Genomic DNA, 25,325 nt, shown 5'->3' with positions numbered 1-25,325 from the left:
AATGTATGGCTGTTTGTGAGACATTTATGCTGTAAAGGCATAATATAATGATATGAGGAGTTCGTTTTTATTTAAATTACTTTATCCTTAATGTAAAAATGAATTTTGTAGGGTGGCGGTTGCTAGTGATGTCCGGCTAATTGGCGAGGATGATTTTCCTGAGACTTGGATACCTCTAATGCTGTTCAAAATGTCAGGTTTGTTTATGAAATTACATTGTCTATAAAACATTTCATTTTTTTATCCTGGCCATGAACTTGCTGGGGCATAAAGTGTTATCCTTTTCTGCTTCTGTCACTCTGTCATAACTCAGTTTCCCATTTATTCTCTTCACTATTGATGCACATGTACAACTAAAATTTAGTGTATCGATACGTCACAAGCATCAAGATATTATTTGGTTCTGCTTCAATAGTTTTTGCCCCCTGGACTCCGAAAATTTCTTATGCGTTATGGGAATTCATTAATCAAGTTCCATCAGACCAGAATTTATTTTCTATTTTTTTTTTCAATGCAAGATAGCGTTGATACAGATGATTAAATGTACTCCATCGCGAAAATGATCTCCGGTGATCGAGGCTTATCTCCCTTGCTGATGACATCAGAAAGACCCACTGTGATGTAAACAAAAGAATTTCTATAAAGTTGTAACTACGTGTTTATTGCATAGCTTTGAAAAATGGCATAGTGTGCTGCATTTAATTGTAGTAATAGGTCGAAGAAAAGGGGTGGCCATGCACTTCTCCCCAAGGGTCCCACATATAGATAAAAAGTATAAATACGAAATCTCCGATACGATGAAGTTGAACAAGTCCCACAAACACTTCAAAGTTACGTGCAAAACATTTCACAGATGACCATTTTTTAGTGTATTCTTGGGTACAAAAATCAGACACTGTGACAATCATTTTTGATTTTCCAAAATCAACATAGAAAGTCCTTCGCTTCCTTCAAGCTATGAGCACTGGAAGTATACATGTATTACAAAGAGTATTGTAATCACAAAAACATACCCATCAATTAATGTGAACTTTAAGTAAATCTACACTGAATTATATTTCATTTTCATATTTGATCTACCATTGCATTGCAAACTCTCTCAGTCAATGATATTCAAATATAGATTCATATTTATGAATATGACTGTGTAATATAGCTATATGTACACGCATGTCTCAAAGATATGCAAATTTTAGGCCTATACTCCGCGCTTATGGCCATTGAGCAGGGATCTTTATCGTGCCACACCTGCTCTGACACGGGACCTCGGTTTTTGCGGTCTCATCCAAAAGACCGCCCCATTTAGTCGCCTCCTATGACAAGCAACGGGGCACTGAGGACCTATTCTAACCCGGATCAATATTTTGGTAGAGTTATGCCCCTTGGACTTAGAAAATGAAATTTTAAAGAATTCAGTTTCCGGTAATGATGTCAAAAAATATGTGTGTCAAGGACATGCTGGGGTCAGGTGGAATAATTTTTGAAAGAGTTGAGTCACTTGGACTTGGAAAAATTCAAACAATTCACAGTTCTCCCTCATGACCTCAGTGATACATGAAGTGTGGTCAATGATGAAAGATGAAGATAACAAACAGTGATCAATCTCATAACTCCTAAAAGGAATACAACATAGAGAGTTTTTCAAATATGGACCCCTGGATATACTAGAGGTGGGATCGTGTAAGGGGTAAACATCCCCTGTCAACTGGTCACACTCGCCATGAGCCCTATATCCTGATCAGGTAAACGAAGTAATCTGCAGTCAAAATCAGTGTGCCAAGGGTGGCCTAACAATCACTGATTTATTGACCATGATTGGATAATTCTGGATATGTTATCTTGAAGTGAGGGTTTTATTCACGTGTCAAGGTCATATCTACATTAACAATCTATGAACACAAGGTCATGTATCAAGTTATCTACATTGACAAGCTATGACACAAGATCATGTATCTAATTATCTATATTACCAAGTTATGAACACAAGATCATGTATCTAATTATCTATATTACCAAGCTATGAACACACGGTCATGTATCTTGTTATCTACATTACGCTATAAATAGATTCAGCATAGTACTTTAACTGATTAACTTTCTGTGTTGACATTTTATTGATACATCCTAGGTATTTTGTAGAAATTGACTGAAGAATTCGACATGAGGTGATTGTACAGAACTTTCCAAGTTCTCCCAGATCCAGGGAAACACAAGGTTAGTCAGCTGGACTTCAGCCTACAGCAGAAGGATGTCCTGACCATTTGACCAAATACCAGCATTGAGGGGGTGGCAGTGTGAGTCATTTATTTCGTTTTGATAAATGACTGGTTAGTCTTACTGTGTGTCCCACAAATTTTCTACATTGCAGGAAATACAATGGATCAAAATGGAATTTGAACCCATGGTCCCTGAATCTCTAATCAGGTGCTCTACCAACTGAACAATCTGGAATTCATCTCACAACTGAATTTAATTACTAATTCTTCCTAAAAATATAAGTACAGAATTACTAGTACATGCTGTTGTAGTAGTTTGGGCTATATGAACTGTGGAATATATCGGCCTGGATAGCTCAGTGGATAGAGCACCTGACTAGTAATACAGTGTTATGGGTTTGATTCCTGATATAGCCATAGATTAATTTTTAGGTCACCTGAATCATTCAGGTGACCTATTGCTATCTGTTTTTGTCCGACGTCGTTCGTCGTGCGTTAACATTTGAACATTTTCAGCTTCTTCTCTGAAACCTCTGAACCAATTTCAACCAATTTTGGCATATAGCATCTGTGGGTGGAGGGGAACAAAAATTGTGAAATTCGTTGTCCCTGCCCCCCTGGGGCCTGAGGGGTGGGGCAAAAACCATCAAAATGAGTGTAATTTTAAAAAATCTTCTTCTTTACTCCTGGACATCAAGAAGCCAAACTGTGGGCATAATTATTATGAGCGTTGAGCCCTCTACCAAAATTGTGAAATTCATGGCCCCTGGGGCAGGGGTTCTTGTGTTAGGGTGGGGCTCTATTGGTCATATAGTGAAAATGTAGAAATTCTTTGAAAATCTTCTTCTCTGTCTCTGGGTATTAAGTAGACAAACTAATAGCATGGCAAGGATGAGCAAGGATGCCTCTTTAAAAATTGTGAAATTCATGGCCCCTGGATCAGGGGTTCTGGTGTGTTAGGGTGGGGCTCTATTGGTCATATAGTGAAAATGTAGAAATTCTTTGAAAATCTTCTTCTCTGTCTCTGGGTATTAAGTAGACAAACTATTAGCATGGTAATGATGAGCAAGGATGCCTCTTTAAAAATTGTGAAATTCGTGGCCCCTGGATCAGGGGTTCTGGTGCTAGGGTGGGGCTCTATAAGTCATATAGTGAAAATGCATTATTTCTTTGAAAATCTTCTCTGTCCTTGGGTATTAAGTAGACAAACCAATAGCATGGTTATGATGAGCAAGGATGCCTCTTTCAAAATTGTGAAATTCATGGCCCCTGGGTCAGGGGTTCTGGTATTAGGGTGGGGCCCTATTGATCATATAGTGAAAATGCATTTTATTTCTTTGAAAATCTTCTCCTCTGCTGCTGGGTATTAAGTAGACAAACTAATAGTATGATAATGATGATCAAGGATGCTTCTTTCAAAACTGAAATTTATGGCCCCTGGGTCAGGGGTTCTGGTGCAAAGGCGGGGCTGATTGATTATATAGTGAAAATGCAATATTTCTTTGAAAATCTTCTGATTTTGTCCGTCGTCGTTCGCCGTGCGTTAACATTTGAACATTTTCAGCTTCTTCTCTGAAACCCCTGAACCAATTTCAACCAATTTTGGCATATAGCATCTGTGGGTGGAGGGGAACAAAAATTGTGAAATTCGTGGTCCCTGAGGCCTGAGGGGTGGGGCAAAAACCATCAAAATGAGTGTAATTTTAAAAAATCTTCTTCCTTACTCCTGGACATCAAGAAGCCAAACTGTGGGCATAATTATTATGAGCATTGAGCCCTCTACCAAAATTGTGAAATTCATGGCCCCTGGGGCAGGGGTTCTTGTGTTAGGGTGGGGCTCTATTGGTCATATAGTGAAATGTAGAAATTCTTTGAAAATCTTCTTATATTGGTTTTATCTAAGGAGTAAATAACCCTTTTCTTTATGATGTCTCAGACCTAGGTTTTTTAAAAAGGATTATTGATTGAACATAAAAATGACACATGTACTTCATGACAACATAGCTATTCAATGTTTCGTCCATCCAAAAGTAAAATTATTATATTTAAACACAAACCTAATTCAAACATTGGAAGGTTGTTACATGATACTCAGGTGACCTGTAAGGCCCCTGGGCCTCTTGTTTTCCTTCCTATTACATTTACATATACAGTCAAACTTGGTTGTCTTAAACTTGATGGGACCGAGAAAAACTTCTAAATATCCAAAGATTTGAGATATTGAAGTTGAAATACATAAAGAGAAGAGATGTTTGTAAAACATATAAGCCCCCCCCCCCCCCCCCCTCCCCTTGGTGGAAAATTGAAAAGGGTTATATACATGCATCATTTAATTGATAGTAGTGTCACCAATTCAAAATATTGAGCAGACAATATCTTTCTATGTCAAGAATGGATTGATCATGTGACCTAAAAATCAATAGGGGTCATCTACTCCTTATGCTGTATCAGTGTACCAAGTTTGGTTTCAATTAAGCAAATAATTCTTAAAATGTAGGAGACAATATATTTCTATGTCAAATTTAACCCTTGACCTTTGATCAGATGACCTGTTAATCGGTAAGGGTCATATACTCATTAAGATGTACCAGTATGTCTGTCAAACAAGGGGTTTTAAAGATATTGAGATGACAGTATCTTCCCATATCCAGTTTGACCTTTGACCATGTAACCTTATAATCAAAAGGGGGCAATCTTCTCCTGAAGTTGTACCAATTGTAACAAGTTTCACATATGCCAAAGAAAGGGTTCTTAAGATATTGAGCAGACAGTACACTCTTATGTCCAGTTTGACCCTTGACCTTTGCCTATGTGACCTCAAAATCAATAGGGGTCATTTTCTTCGGAAGATGTACCAGTGTACCAAGTTACATGTCTGTCAAGCAAAGGGTTCTCAAGATATTAAACGGACAGTACATTCCTATGTCCAATTTGATCCTGACCTTTGACCATGTGACTCCAAATCAATAGGGGTCATCTTCTCCTGAAATTGTACTAGTGTACCAAGTTTGATGTTTGTCAAGCAAAGGGTTCTCAAGATATTGAGTGGACAGTACACTCCTATGTCCAGTTTGACCCTTGACTTTTGACTATGTGACTTCAAAATCAATAGGGGTCATCTTCTCCTGAAGATGTACCAGTGTACCAAGTTTTATGTCTGTCAAGTAAAGGGTTCTCAAGATATTGAGCGGACCGTACAGTCTTATATCCAATTTGACCCTTGACCTGTGACCATGTGACTTCAAAATCAATAGGGGTCATCTTCTGAAGATGTACAAGTTACCGAGTTTGATGTCTGTCAAGCAAAGGGTTTTATAAATATCAAGTGGACAGTATATTCCTATGTCCAGTTTTGCCCTTCACCTTTGACCATGTGACCTCAAAATCAATAAGGGTCATCTTCTCTTAGAGATGTAGCAGTGTGCCAAGTTTGATGTCTGTAAAGCAAAGGGTTTTCTAGACATTGAGCGGTCAGTATATTCCTACGTCCAGTTTGACTTTTTACCATGTGACTTCAAAATTTAGAGGGGTCATCTACTCCTCAGAATGTATCAGTGTACCAAGTTTAATGTCCATCAAGGAAAAGTTTCTCAAGATATTGAACAGACAATATCTTCTTATGTCCAGAGTGAGTTGACCCTTGACTTTTGACCTGAAAAACAATAGAGGTCCATTTCTACTCATAACCAACCCACATATGAAATATTACGATCAAGTGAATGGTTCTCAAGATATTGAGCGGACAACTTGTGGTCTACTTTAGAGGGGGGGGGGGGGGGGGGGCATAACAATTCCAACATTTCCAAGCACTCCTTATATCGGTGTTCGAGATACCAAAGTTCAACTGTATATGTAAATATGTTAAGCTATAAATGGATGTTTTTAAGATAATTAGGTTCTGAAGTACACACAACTGTATATGTAAATATGCTAAGCTATAAATGGATGTTTTTAAGATAATTAGGTTCTGAAATACACACAACTGTATATGTAAATATGTTAAGCTATAAATGGATGTTTTTGAGATAATAAGGTTCTGAAGTACACACAACTGTATATGTAAATATGCTAAGCTATAAATGGATGTTTTTAAGATAATTAGGTTCTGAAATACACACAACTGTATATGTAAATATGCTAAGCTATAAATGGATGTTTTTGAGATAATTAGGTTCTGAAGTACACACAACTGTATATGTAAATATGCTAAGCTATAAATGGATGTTTTTGAGATAATTAGGTTCTGAAGTACACACAACTGTATATGTAAATATGCTAAGCTATAAATGGATGTTTTTGAGATAATTAGGTTCTGAAGTACACACAACTGTATATGTAAATATGCTAAGCTATAAATGGATGTTTTTGAGATAATTAGGTTCTGAAGTACACACAACTGTATATGTAAATATGCTAAGCTATAAATGGATGTTTTTAAGATAATTAGGTTCTGAAATACACACAACTGTATATGTAAATATGCTAAGCTATAAATGGATGTTTTTGAGATAATTAGGTTCTGAAGTACACACAACTGTATATGTAAATATGCTAAGCTATAAATGGATGTTTTTAAGATAATAAGGTTCTGAAATACACACAACTGTATATGTAAATATGCTAAGCTATAAATGGATGTTTTTAAGATAATTAGGTTCTGAAGTACACACAACTGTATATGTAAATATGCTAAGCTATAAATGGATGTTTTTAAGATAATAAGGTTCTGAAATACACACAACTGTATATGTAAATATGCTAAGCTATAAATGGATGTTTTTAAGATAATTAGGTTCTGAAATACACACAACTGTATATGTAAATATGTTAAGCTATAAATGGATGTTTTTAAGATAATAAGGTTCTGAAGTACACACAACTGTATATGTAAATATGCTAAGCTATAAATGGATGTTTTTAAGATAATTAGGTTCTGAAATACACACAACTGAGTTTGATATGAATACACTTTGTCTGTGTTGATTTTGTAGGACTGTGGAGTGTTGTGACCTTGCTGATGGTAAACAGAAGACTGTGACCTTGAATCTGAAGATCTGTGATGAAGGATGTTTGGGGTCACTCTCTGTTACTCTGTTACAGTACTATAAATCTAAGTAAGTACTCAGTAATAATGTAAGATTGTACTCTAAATAATGTTTATATATACACAGTTATATAATACAGATAATGAATACAATAATTCCCAAAATAATGTTCTGTTAGCTGTTCATCACACAAAAACAAGTAATGGTACATGTAAGTACTCACTAGTGGATGTACTATAATTCAAGGCTACACACTAAATAGAATTTCTTAGTACATCACAATAATTGATTTTCTTTTATTAAATTGTATAAAGTGTTGTGTTCAAAAGATTGTATATGGATATATAACTCGTAACACCTTTAAATTAGTAATTAGTATGCTAACTTTAATCAGGTTTCATTGATTATAATACAGATATTGTAAGGTATAATTACTAAACAGCAGTGAGAGACTAGTGTTCTATCCTTACACACACAAACACAAGTACACAGCTACTGTGTCGATAGATAAGTACATGTAATTAGTATACTAAGATTAACAGTGTCTCATTAATTATAATACAGATATTGTAAGATATAATTACTAAACAGCAGTGAGAGACTAATGTTCTATCCTTACACACACAAACACAAGAACACAACTACTGTGTCAATAGATAAGTACATGTAATTAGTATACTAAGATTAACAGTGTCTCATTAATTATAATACAGATATTGTAAGGTATAATTACTAAACAGCAGTGAGAGACTAGTGTTCTATCCTTACACACACCAACACAAGAACACAACTACTGTGTCAATAGATAAGTACATGTAATTAGTATACTAAGATTAACAGTGTCTCATTAATTATAATACAGATATTGTAAGGTAGAATTACTAAACAGCAGTGAGAGACTAGTGTTCTATCCTTACACACACAAACACAAGAACATGTTAATTACACATCACAAACTCAGGGCTGTAATTAACAAGGAACTGTAATTAACACAGAACTGTAATTAACATGGCACTGTAATTAACACAAGGCTGTAAATTACACTGTGTTTAGAAATGTAATTAACACTGTGTAGAGCTGTAATTAACACCGTGCTGAGATCTGTAATTAACACTGTGTTTATAGATATTGAATTTTCTTCACTTTATTATCTCCATTAGCCACAAAGAGGTTGTCTCTGATGTCCACACATAAACCCCATGGCCAGAGTAAATCACAGTGAATGTAGCGGAGGAACTGTCCGTCCTGATCTAGGATGTGGATACGGTTATTGTCATAGTCTGCTGTCAGGATGTGACTCTGGCTGTCTGTAGTGATGCCGAATGGATAAAATGATTGCTTGGTATTAGAGGGATGACCAGTGTATCTAAATCGGAGTTTTCCTGACTGATTGACCACCACTACTGCTCTAGCTTTATTGTCAGCCACACAGATATCCAGGTTCTTGTTCTCACTGAGGTATTTATTACCACCAGATGAGTAGAGAGGACGACCCTGATCATCAAACTGAATGCTTTGTTTCTCTGTGGAGCCGGAGTAACGCACGACTTTGGATTGTTTTCCATCATCACTGATCATGGTAACCAGGAGATGGTTAGAGGCGGTACAGCAGACATTGAGAGGTACCCACCCCTGTAGTGTGATCACGGTCTGTATCTGTTTATTCTTAATTAAGTTCACGGTGTTATTATTAGTGTCAGTATAAACAAGATCTCCGTCCCGTGTCACTGCTATGTCCTGTGGCCACTTCCCTGACTTGGTTTTTATTGATGTCAGTAGTTTACCCCGGAGGTTGAGGAGCTTCATGGTTTTGCTATCCCAGCATGTCCAGACTTGATCTTCACTCAGACAGCTAACACTGTATGGTCTATACCCAGTGTCTATGGTGGCGGTGAGGCGCGGCTCATCAAGTAATGGTTTGACTGGAGGAGACGATACAGCTTCTGCTGACTTCATTGTGTCGCCATGTTCTGTGTTAATGGATAATGGCGACAGAGAACCGAACATTTCATTGAGCTGATCTTTGTTTATTTTCTGAGCAGAGAAACTCGGTAATGTGACTCGGACTTTAGGCGGTAATGTTCTAAATTCGGAATTCCTAGATTTGTAAGATGAGGTTAAGGAGACGTCATTGGAGTCCAGTATTTTCTTCAGGTCCTGAATGATCTGTCTGAGTTCTGTAATTCGGTTTGTAATTTCATCTGTATTTTTATTGAGAGCGGCCAGGTGTTTGTTTTTCATCTCCGCAATGTCGGATTTCCTCTTGTTGACAATGGCGGTAATCTCCCGGTGTAAGATTTCTCCTTGTTGATCGGCGGCTGTTGTCATTTTCCCGTATTTAGTTTCTAACTCGGCTTTCTCAGTTTGGACATCGGACGCCATTTCTTCATATCGGGGATAAATTCTGGACTCGAGTTCCTCTAAATCTTTTTGTAAACTTTCTGTTTTAGATCCGAGTTTTTCCAGAACATCTGATATTTTGTGGCCTCTGTGTTTATCTGAGGAGATGCAGGTAGAACAGACAGGAATGTCACATTTCTCACAGAACATTTCACAATGTTTTTCGGCGTGTTTCTGGCATTTTGGGTAGTTAGGGGTAGACTTGATGTGTTTTATAAAGGGCACGACATTGTGATCTTTAGAGGAATCGGAGAGATGTTTACCGACACAGATAACACAGAGATTTATATGACAAAGTTTACAGTGACTCTGTAGGGGGGCAGTTTTACAGAGGTCACACAGTAGGATGTCCTGGGCACTGCGCCGGGGATGCATTTCTGATGTCGGGATTACACAAGCCGTTTACTGTCAATAAAAAGATGAATCTTGATCAAAGATTTTGTCAGGTCAAAACAATTGAAAAGCTAGGTATAAAAACTACGGACATTAATTTTAGATATTTCAAATAGAATGCTATGTATCGGGTGTCGCATAATTTACGTACCGGGTAATTTAGTACTAGTGTTCCGACCGAAACTCTAAATACCTATGATTTTTAGCAAAATTTGTATATATATTATTTGCCTCACCTGTAAATCCAACATGGCCTCCCCGTTCTTTCGACCTTCGGTCTAGTCCTGTGATTAAATACCTGTGCGGTGTCTTTAAATAGTTTAAAGTTTGTTTTGACCTAGTTCATGTGGGTAGCTATGTCAACATTTGACGTCAGATGATCAGCATGATATTTTGTTTCATACACACACACACAGGTACATATCTGATAACAATGTATATATAACTTCCTTGATTACACCCCGTGCATACTGAAATTCTATTCCGTGTACAAATACGGCAACATCAATTGGAAAGGGGGGAGGGGTGGTCTGGTGTAGCGACACAAACGCACCTTGAGGATTCTTTATCGTGTCAGCGCTTATGGTAATACGGACTTCTAAAAACTCGTGACTTTCACTTCACACTTAATATATACATGCATGTGTGTTCTAAACATTTTACACGACTTTCACTTCAAAGCATTATAAGTGAAATCTGAATATACTTGTAAACATTGGGGGGGGGGGGGGGGGGGGGGGGGCAAGATATGCAGAACTGCCTTAAATTTTATCCATCCACACACACAGGGCTGGATCGCAATGAGATGGATAGTATTATGGCAGATAATACAGTCACCAATCGGTTAACCATATATAGTTAACCAATTCTACGAATATCAAACTAACATCATCCTGACGCCCATAGTGGTGTGCAGGTGCGATATTGTAAATTTCTTCTCGATATTCAGTGACAAGGTTCAAACATTTTATCTGACGGATGTAATGTATTGCAACAAACATGGGTTACATGGGCCTCCTAGGGACGTTAACATCGATATTCTAAGTGGGTGGGGGGTGGGGGGGGGGGGCAGATGGCAGGTTGATCTTCCCTCATAGTTTAAAAAGAAGAACACTATTCAGTGTAGAATAATATATTGAATATTGTTCAATGTCTCTCTCGAGAATATTTCACTCATATGGAGACGTCACCACTACTGGTGAAGGGCTGCAAAATTTAGGCCTATACTCCGCGTTTATGGCCTTTGAGCTGGGAGGGATCTTTATCGTGCCACACCTGCTGTGACACGGGACCTCGGTTTTTTGCGGTCTCATCCGAAGGACCGCCCCATTTAGTCGCCTTCTACGACAACAAGGGGTACTGAGGACCTATTCCAACCCGGGTCCCCACGAGATTGAAATATTTCAAAAGAGTGCGTGTACTACACATGTATGATTACAAATAATATGTAGGGTGACACAATAAAACGCGCATATAAATGCACCATATATGCAAGTGGGATTTATTTAAGTTATCTTAGAGATCTAGAACTCAGTCTGATTCAATATTGTCTATGTTTGATGCTAAAACGCGGACGTTCACTAGATCGCATGATCAGTGACCGTGTTCAGGTTTCGGCATTTATAAAAGTACTAGATTTACCGCTTTTTAGTATCTGAAAACTCTGGTTGAGTACCTTTTTTATGGACTTCCCAGAAAAAAATTCATTACACAAAGACATTTGCGCGACTCGACTGCCACGCCCCTTAGTACAATAAATTCCATACAAACGAAATAAAGGACTGTAAAATCCCTTCAGATAATTAACATCTTCAATTCATAATTATTGCGGGCATTGATGATATCAACAATTGAATTGATGCGCACAAGGATTCACTTAAAGAGAATGAGAAGTCCACTATTGCGTGCATCATTGATTGCATTATTCCTCTGTTCAATTGAATTAATGATATCATTATTAAATCAATGATACGCGCAAAATGTTTAGAGAGAGAGCAACAAACTAATATATCAGTTGAATTATTGACCTCTTGACTCGAGTTGTTGCTCTCGTTAACAGAATAGATGCATGCATTAACTCATTAAACAAACTTGTTGTAAATGATTAAGGACATCTTCAGTTGAATTAAAATGATCACCAAATCACTTATACCGAGCTCCATATTAAATTTTGCGAGAAATAATACCACCACATTGTTGCGCTCATCAATCGAAGTTAGTCCTAGAGGTGATTGCGTTGCGCGCCCCCAGGTGAGAGAATTGTATGCAATACGTTACACATTTGTGGTTTGGTAATACTTCACTTTTTTTCTGTTGTAGGTTGAGTTGAGTGGAATAATGAACCTCCAGATATCTATGTACATGCACACTTGTATAATTAAACTTTTTTTGCACTTGTCCTATATCACGTGTTCGAGTTTTATTTCATATCTTGGGTTTTGTTTAACAAGTGAATTGGAAAATAAATCAAGAAAATCTTGTTTGAATCGATCAATTTAATGAGGGAAATGTTGTTTGCATTGTGGAGGTTTGAATATAATCAGAGAAACCAACAATCCTCTGAAACCACGACATTGTATTTGATCACTATATTCCTAGGGAAAAATTCGAGCACAAAGTACATCCGAAGTTTATTAAATTATAAAAACCATATGCAATTAGTTTCGGATCCAGAAAGGAGGGTTATAGTCTCACAGGTTGGAGGTCAGGGGAAAACACACTAAACGAGGAGTGGGGTCGCCGGTGTTGGAACACCCCAAATATATAGTTGTCTTAAGACTTGCAGCATATCAATAATAATCTTATATATCTTACCGACTTTCATTCATATAATATGGTACTATATACTTTTTCCATTATTGAAAGTACTCACACCTCAGCAGTTGGAGATAAAACTAGAGCAAAGCTCGTTGCAAAGCAACGAGAGGTCTTCCGTCGGAGATGTGTGACATAAAAACCTTGAACTTGACCATATGTCCTTGGGTCAGGTCCTAATGCAGCCTCAATTAACATAAAAATCTGTTGTAAGTATGAAATCTAAATGTTTCTTCATTACAGCATATGGTCAGGACAGGGTTTGTATTTTCAAAAAAGTGAACTTGACAATATGAGCATGGGTCAAGGCCAGGACACTTTCTTTGATCATATGGAAACTTTTCTTTCAGTATTAATTAAAATTTGCCATTAGTTAGATCTATTAAGACTCTAATCAATTTTTAACTTTTAGACCTTTAAAAATGGTGCAAATGACCTTACATCAAGATTATTTATGTTATTGTCATTAATAATCTTTATGTGAAGATTGAGCTTACGGTGTATTTTTAAAAGTTACGGTCTGGGCACATTTGCACAGATAGGCGGACTTGGTGATATCTTAAACTTTGTTTGCTGAAACTATAATTAGTGTTCGGTAATATTGCTATCTGTTCTTCCGGCTCGAAGAGACAGTCTCTTTTGTTAGATTGTCAGATATTAATGGGAATCATTTGAAAAATCCGATTTTATTAAAAACATAATTTTCTGTAAATCGTTGTGTTTGCAAATTACATTAAAACGGTAATGTTTTTGTGTGTACATGTATTGCCGCTGATCGCTGGTACACATGCGATGGCTCCGAACTCGGGCAATCGAGCCATGGGTTACGTAATTGTAAACAAGAACAAACCCCGGTGTGTATGTAAAATGCTTGCAGTTAATGACTGAATGAAATGAGACTGATTCGATGTGGATTTCTGATGATTTTCTATACATGTTTAGAGTTGGTATAATCATGATAAGAACCCGTGATTTAAAAAATAAAGTTTATAAATTATTTGTTATGCTTACAAAAAGGATCCATTTTTTTCACTTTGTAGAGAATGCAGAAAGCTTGTGTATCAACTGGCTAAAGTAGAGTTAAATCACAGATTGCTTGTCCACATGTGATGAATCTCCAAAATTAAACACAATAAGACGCTTGAGATGTATATATATATTTGGGGCGCTCTTGCCTTTTTCATTTCACTTATAAAAACCGCATCTACTTGCACGCATGATTGTATTTAGATGAAATGAAATGAACCGACAAATAAATCCTTCTGTATGCAGACAATTATAAGTTAATAAAACTTAAAACTACTTCATTTTATTTAGTACGATTTTTTCTGACAATTAGAAACGTCACATACCCTTACCGTAAACTTATTGTGAGGAAAATGACAACCCGATAAATAATCAGGAAAATTGTGTAGGTTTTTTTAAATGTATGTATAACTTGACACAAATATTATGAGGTCCATTGATCACTAACTCGAAATGTTTGCGGTAGCATCTTTACAATTACTTTATAATTGAAATAAAACATAATATAATTGTTAATTAAGTATGATATAATGTAAAAGGATTCAAAATGATTTCAAACATAATTTTCCAGTAATTGATGTGTTTATTTATGCGATGGACGAAAGCCGAGTTAGCTTCGATGTTTTTGTTTTGATTATGCAAGCTTGTCACTCTGGCCACCTGCGAGCGAGGCGAGAGTTGGGTTACATAACTGTATAAACAACGCTGACCGTGAAGAATGTAAACAGCTTGCAGTTATTGACCATGATTTATTTTACGTTTGAACGTTTTATTTTTATGTATATTACTTATTTTAATTCTAATATGAAACAAATAAAAGATAATTTATCTCTCTCCTTTTGTTGTTGTTGAAGGTTTGTTTATGTTAAAACGAAAGAAAAAGAGAAATGTATCATTAAATAATTTGTATTTGAACCACAGAGCATGTTAAAAACCTTATTTAAAATGAATATTAGTATCTATTGTAGTCAGGTATGTTATTTTTAGCAAGTTTATTTCAGTTATACGCATGAAGAGTTCTCGCTCACTTGCCAAATGAAAATGGCTACTTGTTTACGGGTATAGCTTTTTACTCTAATATAACACAAGATTCGAACAAAATAACAATTTCATGAGATAAATAACATGTTAAAGAACAACTTTTCCATCGGAAGCCATATCGAATTCTTTGCCGTTTTTGAGCTATAAAGCGAAAACTTTTAGGGGCCGTAGATCCCTAATTTAAGGGGCCAGCCCCTTTTTACTGGTGTCAAATAAAAGCTCTTGAAATTCTACACAACTTTTATTCTACATGTCTTAACAAAATATTTTTAGTTTAAAAGATATAAAGGAAATTATGTGCAAATTTTCGCTCTTTCAGGCGTCCTGATTTTTGACCCCTCTCTATCGCCATTTTAAATGGCGAAATCAAAAAACAAAATATGATGTGCACAACTACAATGCTTCTACTTTACCAATTCAGTGTTTTCTCTGCTCCAATTATTATAGTCTCGGAGCCTTTATCTGGAAACCAAAGCCCCTAAAATTTCACTAAAAGGGAAATAACTCGCAAGCGGAAGAGAATATCCAAAATGTTTAAAAGTATTTTGAAAGTCTTTAGTAAAATGTATTAAAGCTGAAAATTTGAGCAAAATCGGTTGAGGAATGAGCGAGATATGAAGCTTTAAAGTTAGCGTCTAGGAAAAAAAAAAAAGAAAGAATAATAAGAATAATCTTAACCAGCACAATAAGTAGGTCTTCCGTTGCTACGGAAGACCTTAATAAGAGGCTAAACGTCAACTTTCTCAGACACCAGCTTCTTTAAACAATACTAACCGATGGATCGCTTAAAATGCATTAGTCAACAGATGTTGACTGATGATATATGTTTTCCGCCACACTTAACAATTTTTCAGTTATCTGGTGGCGCAGAGATACAAAGAGACCACCGACCTTCCGAAAGTAAACTGGGAAACTTTTTCACTTACCGGTACCTGCGGGATTTGAACCCGCACCGATCAGAGGTGAGAGGCTGTGCGATATTGAGCGCGATGCTCTAACCACTCGGCCACGGAGACCCTCATCAACAGGGAAGAGAATCTGATTTATATGTGGTAACTTTCACAGGGACCTGAAATACCACTTTAAATTATCATGATTACATAGTTTGGTTCTGCAATCTGTTTCGTTTCGTATTTTACAGGTACCGTAAAATATATTATTATCTTTTGACTTACTACATATCAATGATAAATTTTAGCTCACCTGAGCTGAAGGTTTTCACATCAAGATTTTTCCGTTGTCTGTCGTCGTCGTTGTAAACTTTTCCCATTTTTATCTTCTCAAGAACCACTGGGCCAATTCCAACCAAACTTGACACAAAGCATCCTTGTGTGAAGGGCTTTCAAGTTTGTTCAAATGAAGGGCCATGCCTCTTTCAAAGGGGAGATAATCACAAAAATGAAAAATTAGGGTAGAGTCATTTAAAAATCTTAAGAACGACGGGGCCAGAGGGACTGGCATTTACATGAAAGCTTCTTGACATAGTGCAGATTCAAGTTTGTTCACATCGTGGCCCCCGGGGATAGGATGGGGCCACAATAGGGAATGAAAGTTTTACATAGAAATATATAGGAAAAATCTACCTCTCAAGAACCATTGGACTAAAGAAGTTGATATTTACATGGAAGCTTTCTGACATAGTGCAGATTCAAGTTTGTAAAAATCATGGCATCCAGGGGTAGGTTGGGGCCACAGTAGGGACTAAGGTTTTACATGCGCATATATATTGAAAGTCTTCAGATATGGGCCAAGGTGAGCGATGTGGCCCGTGGGCCTCTTGTTATATACAGTACACGACACGAGTTTTATACACCCCACCGTGGAAAGACCACGGTGGAAAATCCACGGAGATACACCGTGTCTTCTGTGTTCCACGGTGTATGTTATTTGCGAATACACACAGCCACGGGCGCCTTGCGGGAGATGGGAAAATGTGCCGCAGGCCAAATAATCAAGATAAGGGTGGAATTTTAAGAAAAGAAAAAAATGTCAATATTTCCCCCCATGATACTTATATTGTTTTTCAGCATTTTGAGCCAATTCCAACGATACCAAACACTATATATTATGTTTTTAAGAAAACCTGGTTTTGAATTTTTTTCTTTTAGTCTTCTTTCTTCATTAAAATATTCTTAAATTCTATGTTTAAATAATGTATACTTGCAGGCAATTCCTGTTTTGAATGCGAATTAGTATATTCAGTAAATGAAAAACATACATGTACTCTCTCTCTCTCTCTCTCTCTCTCTGACAAATGCGCTGTTTAACATAATTACTTCCATCATATTGTGTCGATATGCATCTTGACAAATATAACTTGATCCAATATAGAAATTATAGCATTGTCGATGATTAACAAATTGGAATTAATTTATTACGTAATTAATAGAAGCAAAAATACAAACCATCGAATGATTCGTTTTTAAAATCCCGAGTTAATTACATTTGACCGAGACTTATGTTCGATGTACTTTGATAGAAGTTTTCATAAAAAAAAATGTTCATCGGGAGTGTCTGGATAATGCAATGATTTTTGTATGATAAGTATATACCATGCAAATTCCTATGGTCTTTGTCACAGTATAACTAAATTACGGTTAGCTAGTCTGGGTTTTGACTTTTCATGAAAAGTGTGAAATGTATTGGGTCTGCGTGATATCAGAGCTAGTCTAAGATCACGGGTATCTTGCGCCGACCCAATATATTTCACACTTTCCGCAAGAAGCTAAGCACTTCTGTTGATTTCAAATACACGGATTAGCTGACCCCCATTGTTCTACTGAGGCGAAAACCCCTTCGAATTTGCATGGAATGTACAAGTTATACACAGGTCATTGTTATAGTCATACATCATAGTACCGCTAACCCGACAAACATTTTTTTTTATTTTGAATAAGTTATTGAATGACGAAGTATGACCAAACTGCAGATTGAATTTTATGGAGCCCCGTGCTAACATTACTTATATTTTTCAATGTATCAGAAGGAGAATGTTGTCGGTTAAGTTGTGTAAATTTCTTGACAAGCAATAAAATAACAACAAAAATGGTGCTTAAATTGTCCGATTACGAAAACCTTAAATTGGGACCATGTGTGTGTGTGGTGGTGGGGGGGGGGGGGGGGTAGTAGTCTGAAAATGTCTCAATTTCCCCTTCCGACTTCAATTTTTTAAATCGTGCAGTGGGTAGGTCGCTATAAGCTACACGGCTAAATCCTTAACTTTCAAGTTTTCAAAGTACACTCTCTCCGATTCTATGTGCTTGTAATCAATATTTAAGGATGTAAATCCTCGGTGTCAATGCAACTAGTTCATGGGGGAAAAAAACTAATATCAATATGAGCAGAAATGACTTAACGATTATTTGCTTTTATTCATATACGCTATCGATTATTAAAATCTTTAATTTAATCTTTAGATGCATAAGATAATGAAAGCAAGAGAGAGAGGAGAGAGAGAGAGAATTCAAGTGGTAATCATTGATTATAATATTCATGAATGTATGCAGATACGGGAAGTTTAATACGTTCAGTATAAATCTTGAAAGTATAATTTCTTTCTGATTAATTATTCATCCCCTTTCATTCTGATATATTTTTTTAATTTCCCATTTTGTTTTCTTTACATGTTAAATTTTTCGGCTAGTCCGGGTTAGGACTAATGAATGAGCTCCCCCCCCCCCCCCCTTTCTTCTAGAACGATGTTACGTGCTTAGCTATCTATCTCCCTCTCAGTCAAAAATAAAATAAATACATGCTATACATACTACAACACCATTGGATTTACTGGATAATTCTTCGATTTCACCTTCATAATACATGTTAATGCAAGCGGACTATTTAGGTTTTTTTTTCCATCTTCGCTAGCCGAGATTATTCGTCCACGAAGGTACAGTTGACTCAAAACCCACTGCTAGCGGAGATTAGATGAATTTTACCCCTGTATTATGTTATAACTGACCAAAACCTAGTACGTTTGTTTTACAACTTTCATTCAGAAGACGCGCAATTCGTTATTGAGTTACTGAATAAACGAGAAAACGTCTGCATTTTTATTTCAATCGTTGTCAACTGTATACTTTGTGATATTTCAAGACTACATGTACTTAATTCAATTTATTGGATTTCATCATCATTATGCAATGGTATACAAAAATATAAAGACAAAAGGCTTTTATATATACATTTAATAAATAATACATGTATGGGTATTATAGGTAGGGGAGCACATTTTATTTTCTTATTTTCTTAATGAAAGTACGAAGTTTTCTAAAGGTTTGTTTAAAAGTAAAGATATTTTTAATATTTATTTGTTTAGGTGATAAAAATTTGATTCTTTGCTCACATTGCTTCACAGTTGAGTACATAATGAAATCCATATCCAATGTAAACATGTGTTATTCCTACCACTCGTCGGTACCTTGTTTCACGGCACGTGCAGCACAATTTCGCCAAATAAAAGAAGGGTCATGAACAACGACAATCACATGCCAGTAATTTCAATTTGATAAATAACAGTTCAAAGAAATGTGTACCATAAGCAATGGTTTATTTTTACATAAAGTTTTCATTGTAATTAGGAATATGTGATTAAGGTCAGCTATATACATGTACATGTGAACGTCTGCAGGGAAGTCTACATAGGGATATGTACCGAAAACACCAACGTATCATTGAACAACAATTACAAGAATTGAATGATTGATAGCTAATTTCTAAATAATTAATGGGGTGGGGGCATGCATGCTGGCCAAGCGAAAAGGTTTTTTGGGTGAATATTTCGGAAATTATTTCTTTGTTTTATCACACGGAGGTACACGGTGGCATCGGCGGAGGTACAGGTGACATGCAGGGAGATGCGCGGTGGAATCCACGAAGATCCTCCGTGGACTTCAATGCCTAGCTCGCGCGGAAAAATAGGACTTCAAAGGTGCCGACAATTTTAAAGGTCCACCGTGTTTGGGGCAAATTTGTTCCACCGCGTTGCGTGGAACACGCATAAAACTCGTGTCGTGTACTGTACCTTACCGAATTTTATTCGTACGATATGATACTATTATATAATTTTTACATTTTTGAAAGTACTCGCACCGCAACAGTTAGAGATAAAATAAGAGGTTAAACGTCTTCCTGCTTTCAACTTTCTCAGACACCAGCTTCTTCAAACAATGTTTGATGCTAACCGATGGACCGCTTAAAAACAAGCCAACCCGAAAGAGCACATCAACAGGGGAGCGAATTTCATTGATATGTGGTAACTGAGATACCAGTTTTCATTACCATGATAACACTGTTCGGTTATACAATCTGTTTCGTTTCGGTGGGTTTCTTTTCGGCAGATTTCGTTTCGATTTCGTCTGGCATTTTACAGATACCCGGTTGGTTAAATGATAAGAATGTTTTAAAGACCATGCGTTTGTGCCGCAGGAGCTTCTCTTCCGGATTGTGTGTGTGTGTGGGGGGGGGGGATAAAAATATGAATCCTCTTGAAAAACTTCTTTTAAGTCGTTCTGATAAAGATGCCGATACGTTTCGACAATCGATACATCGTTTGAATTAACTCCCTGCAAGTAGACTAGTATCGTATCAATAAAATAGTTGAAATCGTGTGCGTTTTTCTTTGATGGAACACGTGTCAACCGGCGACAGGTACATCGTCATTTGAGGAAAATCCTCGCTGCAGCGAATTTTGCCACGATATTTTGATATATTTTTTTTAGTTTAGAGTACAGAAACGGGTGTTGAACTCGTGAGGTGGGGGGTGGGGGGGTGGGGTATTTTTCCCAAGATGGCGACTTTCCTCCCTTGTATTGATACAAGCTCCGGTCAGCTCAGTATATTCCGTTACGCCACAACTCCAATATCATTATTCGTAGGGGAAAGTAGTCCCGGAGAATTTGACACTGTACGGAGTTTGGTATTGATAGGGTGTTGCTAAAACACGGAATGGAAGACGGAACGGAATTTAAAAATTAAAACGATTAATTGAGATAAGATAACACCAAAACAAAAACAAAAACAAAACAAAAAAAACCAAAAAAAAAAAAAGGGGGGTGGGGTGGGAAATGATTCGATTTGATTAAAATCAACAATTTAGATATTGTATTCTAGGTAAAAGAACTAAATTTTGCATCATGAATTGATTAAGCGAATTAAGTTTTAAAAACGTTTGTATAAGAATTTACATAGTGTTTTACAAGAATTTTGAAATTTCGGCACCGACAGAGGTGTTAGCGAGCAATGACACCTATAGGTAGAAAATGAAAAGAACGTGGTTTTTATACCCCCCCCCCCCCCCCGTGGCAAAACGTCATTACCGCACATGTGCATGTATCTACACATAATACCGTGCATGTGTCTGTACATGGAATGTGATATGTATAAAAGAACGACATAATTCATCAGTGGCGGATTTAGAGGGGGAGCAGCCTGCACGCGTCCCCCTAAAATTTTCAAATTTAAGGTAAATCGTGGTATCTTCTTTACAAAAATGTACTAAACGATAAAAGAAGCAATAATTTCTTCCACTTTTGGAGAAACAAATGACAAAACCTATTGATTTCTTGAATTACTTAATTGGGAAAAGTTAATTTTTTTTCCAAAAACCCTTAAAATTTGCGTCATTTTATTAATTTCACCTTATAAAAATGATAGAAAATAGTACAAATGACTGAAAAGGAGACATATTTCAAGCCCTATAAAATTTGTGAAATCCAGGAGCTTCCTGGGCCTCCACCAGGACTTCACCCTGGACCCACTGGGGGCCTCAAGGCGCCCCCAGCCTCATAAAGTGCCCCCCCCCCCCCCCGTAACCGCAATTTCTGGATCTGCCCCTGTTCTGATGTTCTTAAGTCAACAATTTGAACACCTTGTGTTTGATTTATTATTTATTTTACTACGAGAGAATTAATGACCGCATAACTCCAATCCTAAAGAGGGAGGATTTCTGGCAGTTCATTTCTAAACTAAATACTCGTATAGCCTAACATTTAGATTGATAATGAGATGACTTTTAATTCTATTCAAGCATAAATTCTGTGTTAGCCTTTTAGCTTTTTCGTATACATGTACTATGAAATAAATCTGTTAATTCCTCTTACTATGGGTCGTAAACTTCACCCTGGTTTACATTGGTTCTGTTTAAATCGTTCTTTCTCGCTATATCTCTTCAGTTTCAACACTAATCCGCAGGATATCGGTAAATGTACGAACTTTCACATAAATTCATCCCAAATGAGGCAAACACTTTTTCCACACCGGACTCGTTTGCTTTGAAATTTGATGTGATACATTAATCTATATTGTGCCAGGCGTAGAACTAAATTCAAATTCAGTTATTTTGAAAATATCTAGTTCGATTAATAACACGTTCAATTTAAAAAGGCTATGTTGGGGGGAAATTGTTAAAAAAAAATTATTTTATCTTTTACAATGTTGTTTTCAGGTAGGGAGTTATCTTTAATTCATTGGATAGGCTCATAAAAATATTTTCTTATAAGGTAGAAGCCAGAAAAAGCAATATAATTTGAAAGGGGTTCAATTGCAGAAAAATAGATGGTACCAACAGGCGCTTGCATAATATTTTTATTAAAACTTACTATGCAAAATATTAAGCAAGCGCTTGTTGGTACATTCATCCACAAAATCTATCGTTTTAAAATACATAATAATGCATTAGTATGGGGTATTGATATGAAATGGTGGATTCTAAGGATGACGTCCTGTTCTCTCTGCAATTTCTGCTTCCCTTGTTCATAATAATCATTTCGATTTTACAAAATGCGGACCTCATAACATTATTGCATAAAATATTTTCCGTTCCGTTCCGTCTTCCGTTCCGCGTTTAAGCAACACCCGTATTTGCATGGGGTGTAATTTAAACGATGACATGTACTGATATAGGATTACAGATGTGTTTATTTATTTCAGAGAGAGAGAGAGAGAGAGAGAGAGAGGGGAGGAGCTATGAAAAAACCACTGGCCCAATCTGTTACAAAGGGCATCAAAGTTTTCAGTATCACCATTTTTATAAGAAATAAATTTTTGTGTTTCATAGATGAACTTTAAAAATGATTTTGCAAAACGCACACACAAATTTCTCTCTGTACGCCTTGGTGTATAGATATGATACTTTTACCAAAGGATGAGAATAGTTTGTATACCCTTGGTTTTTCTGACTGGTGCCTATAATAACATACCTTTTTGAGAAGACTAGTTGATAATTTGTTCTCTGTTTTAAATACACTTCAAAGTCCTCTAGAAATGACAATTAAATTCCCATAGTATATATGTAGCACTCCAAAGTGCGATGGTCTGCGCCAACCTCCCCCCCCCCCCAAAAAAAAAAACCCCGGTGGTGTGACATGCCAAAGTGGGATGGTTTAGTTAATGCGCCAAAGTGCGAGGGTGTGTCACGCCAAAGTCCTTTAGTTTGCAAGACTGAATGGACACAGTGTTTTTGGTACAGACTGCACCAACAGTGTTTTCTTTCATCAAAATGCCAAATAATAAATATAAATATTAATAATTCAAGTAAAATTATTCCTAATTCTTGTATTCCCTCGCCTCATAATTTTTATCTCCAAATTAAAAAATATTTGTAAAATAATTTCGCCCTCTCACCTCACTTGTTTTGTTTGAAACTCCGAAGAACTATTTTACAAATTAGTGTGACCTAATAACTTATTTCATTACCTGATCAATTAGGGCTCACGGCGGGTGTGACCGGTCGACAGGGGATGTTTACTCCTCCTAGACACCTGATCCCACCTCTGGTGTGTCCAGGGGTCCGTGTTTGCCCAGCTATCTATTTTGTATTGGTTGTAAAAGTTATGAGATTGATCACTGCTCGTTATCTTCACCTTTCATTACTGTTTTGTTGTCGTGTTATTTAACACAAACGCCTATATTTTCACAAATATTTATTCTATATGAAATTATGTATGTACACCCTTTCTTTAATAGGTAAACCTTTTCACACCCCCCCCCCCCCAAAAAAAAACCAAACAACGTATTTAGTTTTTAATTGAAACAGAATATTACGAAATTTCGCTACTTAGTTATCTAATTTTTGGTTTAGATTAAACTACGTGTTTGCAACATGGGAACTATAAGACAAAGAACTATGCACGCTAACTCTGGATTCCCGCCTAAATTTTCAACTCGTATATTTTAAAAAGTAAAATTTTGCTATTTTGTCAATGATAGTCTTTTAATACATCCATTAGTAATTGATTATTACCAGTGTTAATTAATTAATTGCTCCTAATTTCAACTCCTTTTGATTAGGGATACAAAAATATGTTCCCTGAAACCGGGCTTTAAAACGTCATATAGCTTATTGATATCATAGATAACATTTAATTATTTTGTATTATTGAGTAAAAATGGTTAATCTTCATTTCTCACGCGTTAACTTCATTTGCAATTGATCACAGAGTGAGACATTTTCGCTGTGATTTGGTCTGTAAACATGTTTCCCCACATGAAAGAACAAAAGATTTAGTATAAATTTGCTAAATGACACTTTATTATACCTGCAAAAAGTAATTTGTGTTTCACCGGGGGGGGGGGGGGGGTTATAAATATTTTGTTTTCCATTGATTCCCATATTGAAATACGGAATTTAAGCCCAAATTATAGTTATTACTCTTTGTTTTGTCAAATAAATAAACTTTATGAAAATTCATATAAATGTCTATAATATTGATGTAAATATATAAATGTCTATAATATTGACGTATATATATAAATGTCTATAATATTGACGTAAATATATAAATGTCTATAATATTGACGTAAATAAAACATTTAAAGATTTACTAATTGATCAGAAGGTGGGCGGTGAAACAATACTATCGTTTGCACTTCTTCCATCTTGCTATTAATCAAAACGAGATTTCTCATGATTTTTTTTACTTTATTTTGCAATTTTCGGTACATTTAATGTTTAATTCTTTGATATATTTTCATTCCATCTGTAGAGGCTATGTCAGACACGCATACAATGGGGGTGAGGTCCAAACCCACCATCCCTAGGCTAGGTAGAAGATAAATATATTTAGTCAGTCATAGAATGGGAAACAGGTCCCTAGTCAGCCATAGAATGGGAAACAGGTCCCTAGTCAGTCAGAATGGGAAACAAGTCCCTAGTCAGTCATAGAATGGGAAACAGGTCCCTAATCCGTCAGAATGGGAAACAGGTCCCTAGTCAATCAGAATGGGAAACAGGTCCCTATACAATCAGAATGGGAAACAGGCCCCTAGTTAGCCATAGAATGGGAAACAGGTCCCTAGTCAGTCATAGAATGGGAAACAGGTCCCTAATCCGTCAGAATGGGAAACAGGTCCCTAGTCAGTCAGAGAATGGGAAACAGGTCCCTAGTCAGTCAGA

The 25,325-nt window shown here is 36.5% G+C and overlaps 1 protein-coding gene and 1 long non-coding RNA gene across 2 annotated transcripts; one reads left to right on the top strand and one right to left on the bottom strand.

Annotated features, from left to right (window-relative positions):
- Positions 1-7,361: 7,361 nt before the first annotated feature.
- LOC125673686 (E3 ubiquitin-protein ligase TRIM71-like) lies at positions 7,362-10,372 on the bottom strand. Its single transcript, XM_056159337.1, has 2 exons — positions 10,291-10,372; positions 7,362-10,066 (listed from the first exon to the last, which is right to left on the bottom strand). The coding sequence occupies exon 2, from the start codon at positions 10,034-10,036 to the stop codon at positions 8,381-8,383; it is 1,656 nt and encodes a 551-aa protein (XP_056015312.1). The 5' UTR covers positions 10,037-10,066; positions 10,291-10,372; the 3' UTR covers positions 7,362-8,380.
- Positions 8,771-12,456, top strand: LOC130052976 (uncharacterized). Its single transcript, XR_008801396.1, has 2 exons — positions 8,771-8,909; positions 12,374-12,456. It is a non-coding gene; the product is annotated as an uncharacterized LOC130052976 (long non-coding RNA).
- Positions 12,457-25,325: the final 12,869 nt, after the last annotated feature.

Source organism: Ostrea edulis, chromosome 3, assembly GCF_947568905.1.
Source record: "Ostrea edulis chromosome 3, xbOstEdul1.1, whole genome shotgun sequence".
NCBI classification, from domain to species: domain Eukaryota; kingdom Metazoa; phylum Mollusca; class Bivalvia; order Ostreida; family Ostreidae; genus Ostrea; species Ostrea edulis.
This window is presented reverse-complemented; position numbering and strand designations above follow the sequence as displayed.

Bases quoted from the DNA above. Each gene is read 5' to 3' on its own strand.
- LOC125673686 (XM_056159337.1), bottom strand. From the start codon at position 10,036: ATGCATCCCCGGCGCAGTGCCCAGGACATCCTACTGTGTGACCTCTGT.